We start from the raw sequence: 5,399 nt of genomic DNA on the forward strand, positions 1-5,399 counted from the left end.
CAGCTCTGATGGTCCAACTCCGCCAGGACACAGATCCTTAAAGGTCAGCTCTACACAGTGACCAGCTCAGAGGGAGGAGCCAGACCCTTAAAGGTCAGCTCTACACTATGACCAGCTGAGAGGGAGGAGCCAGACCGGCAGTACCTCACACTCTTTTCCTCTGGACAGATGGCTCCATAATGGCGGCTGGTGAGGCTGAGGTGTCCATGAGAGTTGTTCTCCTCCTGCTCTGGCTTGGGGTGTCTCTGTCCCCTTCTGACCTCTCCCAGGCTGGGTCCTCCCAATGCCTCAGCTTTCTAGAAGTGGTGATCCCCTTGAAGGTGACCAACAGGGGCAGAGGTGCAAAGGCTCCAGGCTGGCTTTCCTACAGCCTGCAGTTTGGGGGCTGGAGACATGTTGTCCACATGAGGGTCAAGAAACTCTTGGTTTCCAGACACCTCCCGGTGTTCACCTACACAGACCAGCACGCTCTCCTCCAAGATCAGCCTTTTGTTCCTGATGACTGCTACTATCATGGTTATGTAGAGGGGGTCCCCGAGTCCCTGGTTGCCCTCAGTACCTGTTCTGGGGGCTTTCGTGGAACACTACAGATAAATGACCTTGCTTATGAAATCGAGCCCATCAGGCACTCTAGCACATTTGAACACCTGATTTATAAGGTAAACACTAACAAGACACAATTCCCACCTATGAGATGTGGCTTAACAAAGAAGGAAATAGCACACCAACAGTTGGAATTTGAAAAGGCTGAGAAATCAACTCTGAAACAAAATTCTGCTAACTGGTGGACCCACTCATTGTTTCTGGAGCTGGTTGTGGTGGTAGATCACAATTTCTTCATTTACTCCCAAAGTAACTTCTCAAAGGTGCAGGAGGATGTTTTTCTTATTATCAACATAGTGGATTCCATTTATCAGCAGTTGGGTACATATGTGATTTTGATTGGGATTGAGATTTGGAATCATGAAAATGTTTTCCCAATGATAAACATAGAACAGGTTCTGGAGGATTTCTCTCAGTGGAAACAAATCAGTCTTTCCCAGCTACAGTATGACGCTGCACATATTTTCATAAAAAATTCACTTATACCTGTACTTGGTATAGCCTATGTTGCAGGAATATGTCATCCTCCTATTGATAGTGGAGTTAATAATTTCCAAGGAGACTCTTGGTCTCTTTTTGCCCTCACGGTGGCCCATGAGTTAGGTCATACTTTGGGTATGCGACATGATGAAGAATTCTGTTTGTGTGGACAAGGTGGTTGCATCATGAATGCTGTCAGAGTGCCAGCAGAGAGATTCACCAATTGTAGTTATGCAGATTTTACAAAGACCGTCTTAAACCAAGGATCATGTCTGCACAGTCCTCCAAGTCCAGGGGAAGTCTTTGTGCTGAAGCGCTGTGGGAATGGTGTGGTTGAAGGAGAAGAAGAATGTGACTGTGGATCTATAAAGCAATGTGAACAAGATCCCTGTTGTCTGTTGAACTGCACTCTGAGGCCTGGGGCTGCTTGTGCTTTTGGGCTTTGTTGCAAAAACTGCAAGTTCATGCCATCGGGGGAACTCTGTAGACATCAGGTCAATGAATGCGACCTTCCAGAGTGGTGCAATGGGACATCCCATCAGTGCCCAGAAGATGGATATGTGCAGGACGGGATTCCCTGTAGTGACAGTGCCTACTGCTATCAAAAGAGATGTAATAACCATGATGAGCAGTGCAGGGAGATTTTTGGTGAAGGCACAAAGAGTGCATCTCAGAATTGCTATAAAGAAATCAACTCCCAGGGAAGCCATTTTGGCCACTGTGGTATAAATGGCACAACATACTTAAAATGTAATACTTCAGATATCTTTTGTGGGAGGGTTCAGTGTGAGAATGTGGGAGACATTCCCCATCTGAGAGATCACTCTACTTTGCAGCACACTCATATCAATGGTGTCACCTGCTGGGGTATTGGCTATCATTTAGGGACAGACACACCTGATATTGGTGAAGTGAAAGATGGCACCATGTGTGGGCCAGGAAAGATCTGCATACGCAGGAAGTGTGTCAGTCTGTCTCTCCTGTCACAAGTCTGCCTGCCTGAGACCTGCAACATGAAGGGGATCTGCAATAATAAACATCACTGCCACTGCACCTATGGGTGGTCCCCACCCTACTGCCTGCACAGAGGCTATGGAGGTAGTGTTGACAGTGGCCCAGCATCTGCCAGAAGAGGAGTTTTCTCGCCACTCGTTGTGATTCTTAGTTTATCTGTTTTGCTTTTACTGTTGACTGCTTTATTTATGTACCGTCTAAAACATTTTGGTCCCAAGGAGACTACGGCTCATTCTGCAGGTTAAGAAAATGCCTCTCATTTAACATCCTGTGCATTATTAACTTTTAGTCTGTTGGCAGTAGAAATGTTACTACATGTCTAAAACTGAGCACATTTCTGACAGTTTACAGAGAAATACAGAGAACTTCCCTTCTATCAGTATCAGAAACATTGCCATCAAGCAAAGGTAATTCCTAACATCCTCCTATCTACTGTTCATTGTTGTAAGCAGCAAATAAAGCTCCATTTTCCCCCCCGCTAGTTCTCTGTGTTTCTTGAGCTCAAATATGACTCATGGGAAAGGCAGGAGACAGACACGTGAGGACCCAGGGATGAGTCTTGTCTCTCTGTTTACTCCCAAAGTAACTTCTCAAAGGTGCAGAGGATGTATTTGTCAACAGAGTTGATTTCATTTATCAGCAGTTGGGTACTTATGTGATTTGGATTGGGATTGGGATTTGGAATCATGGAAATGTTTTCCTAATGACATGCATAGAAGAAGCAGGAACTGCAGGTTCATGCCATCAGGGGAACTCTGTAGACATCAGTTCAATGAATGCGACTTCCAGAGTGGTGCGATGGGACATCCCATCGGTGCCCAGAAGATGGATATGTGCAGAACGGGATTCCCTGTAGTGACAGTGCCTACTGCTATCAAAAGAGATGTAATAAAGTTGGGAAAATTACTTAAATTTTCTAACATTCTGCTCCAAAATCTGAAAAGGAGGATGATAACATTGCTTGTCCCGCCCAACCTCTTGGGTTTATTTGGTAAAAAGAGAGAAAGAAATGAATTCTTGTTAAAGTGTAAACAAATTGTTGTTTGTTTAATAAAAACTCTTGACCCTGTTCCCTCTGTGCTTCCTAGTCAAGCTTGTCTGCTCTAACTCTTTGCCTTCATTTGACAGTTTGGGTATCCTCTTGCAGTATTTGCTTTGAATACCAGAATATAATCTCCATGAGGGCAGGGTTCTTTTTATCTGTTTTGCTCACTGTTGTATCCCAATACCTAGAACGGTGCCTAATGCACCATAAATATTTGAATGAAGTAACTAATTTGAATAGATTACTAATTGCATGAAATTAATTAGGAAAAGTAAAAATAATACTTTGGTCCTCTTTTTAAAACTGCTACAGCTCTTGCTCAAAATTGAACTTTGGATATTTAAAATATGTGTATTATAATGCTATCTTTGGTACTTGCCCTTCACCAGTCTCTTTGTCCCCAATTTGTCTTCTCAGTCTATTCTCAGTGTTTCTGGAAATCATGTCTTGAAAACACATATCTAATCAGATACCCTCTGTATCTGGTCCCAATAACTTCTGAATGGCACTCTTTGTACATTGTGTCAAGTGACCTTTTTGATATCATTTTCCATTATGCTTTGCACACTTTGCATCCTCTGGCTATTTTCTGTTTTGAGTATACTTGGCTGTGTCGTGTCTCTGCACAACTCTACGTGCAATTCCCATTCCCAAAATACTGTTTACCCCCCACCCCCGCCGCCCTAGAAAACTCCTATTTTTCTCTCAAGGGAGGTTAAACGTCAAATCTTTGGAAAGGCATTTCCTTGTGAAATGTTAGGTGTTCCACTTGTGTGCTCCGATCACTTTGTGGTCATCCCTTTGATGCACTCTAGGAACAGATGAGGAGAGAGGCTAACAATGTACCAGCCAGGCATAGAAAGAAGAAAAGGCCATCTAGTGGAGCCATAGAAACAGGGAAGCGTGAACCAAGACAATCTGATTAAACTTGGTTTTAGAAGATAAATCAGAGAAAGGCACATGTTTTAACATACATGTCCATATGGAGACAAAAGGCAGCTGCTCCTAGTTATTGACTCTCTTTTGAATTTGCTTTTTGTAAAAACAACTAAAAAGTTAAATTTGATTATAGTCAAATTTATCAATCTAATATTCTTTTATATTTACTGGGTTTTATATTTTTCTTTGAGATTACTTTGAGAGAATCCTTTTTATTTTCTGGGATTATGTTGGCTTCAGTTTAATGCTTAAATTTGGATGTTATTTTGCTATAAGGAGTGAAATAGGAATCTAACCATACGTTTGTTCAAATGGCTAGCCAGTTGTCCCAATACACTTTATTGAATAAGCCATTGTTCACTGCTTTACTGGTAAATTAAGATTTTGTATTATATTTTAAATTTAATTTGTTAGAGTCACATTATTTTACTTGTAAATTTTTACAAGAAGCTGTACCTTTTGCAATATTTCTAACTGTAGGAAAAGCTGCTTGTCATTTTATGTTGACTGAGTTAATTAGGGCTGGATCCATCAAATACAGTAGTCCCTCCTTATCTGAGGGGGGTATGTTCCAAGACCCCCAGTGGATGCCTGAAACCCTAGATAGTACTGAACCCTATGTATACTATGTTTTTTTCTATACATACATACTGATAATAAGGTTTAATTTATAAATTAGACATAGTAAGAGATTAAAAACAATAACTAATAATAAAATAGAACAATTATAACAATATACTGTAATAAAAGTTACTGTAGATCTTAGCAACCTCAACATGCGATTTTTTCTTCTTTTCTTATTGAGAACTTTCACCTTTTCACTTAAATTAAGAAAGCACTTTATGGCTTCTCTTTGGAATATCCGAATTGCCAGCGGCACTACTCTTGCGCTTTGGGGCCATTATTAAGTAAAGTAAGGGTTACTTGAACACAAGCACTGTGATATCGCAACAGTTGATCAGATAATGGAGATGGCTACTAATAGGCGGGTAGTATATACAGCATAGATACACTGGACAAAGGGTTGATTCAGGTCCCAGGTGGGACAGAGCAGGAAGGTGTGAGATTTCATTACTACTCAGAAGGGCACACAATTTAAAACTTATGAATTGTTTATTTCTGGAATTTTCCATTTAACATTTTCAGACAGTGGTTGACCATGGGTAACAGAAACTGTGGAAAGCGAACCACGGGTAAGCGGAGACTACTGTGTATCAAGATTAGTGGGTAGAATTAACCTCCTTATAACAAACATAGAGTCTTACCTACTGTCTTAATTTGGGTTCCCCAAAAAGCAGATGCTGAGACCAGGATTTAG

The 5,399-nt window shown here is 41.4% G+C and overlaps 1 protein-coding gene across 1 annotated transcript; it reads left to right on the top strand.

Annotated features, from left to right (window-relative positions):
• LOC131421260 (disintegrin and metalloproteinase domain-containing protein 21-like) lies at positions 1-2,563 on the top strand. Its single transcript, XM_058567936.1, has one exon. It carries the CDS (start codon positions 180-182, stop codon positions 2,340-2,342), a length of 2,163 nt encoding a protein of 720 aa, XP_058423919.1. The 5' UTR covers positions 1-179; the 3' UTR covers positions 2,343-2,563.
• Positions 2,564-5,399: the final 2,836 nt, after the last annotated feature.

Source organism: Diceros bicornis, chromosome 24 (genome assembly GCF_020826845.1).
Source record: "Diceros bicornis minor isolate mBicDic1 chromosome 24, mDicBic1.mat.cur, whole genome shotgun sequence".
Classification (NCBI taxonomy): Eukaryota; Metazoa; Chordata; class Mammalia; order Perissodactyla; family Rhinocerotidae; genus Diceros; species Diceros bicornis.

Excerpts from the sequence above, each read along its gene's own strand:
- LOC131421260 (XM_058567936.1), top strand. The coding sequence starts at position 180 with ATGGCGGCTGGTGAGGCTGAGGTGTCCATGAGAGTTGTTCTCCTCCTG.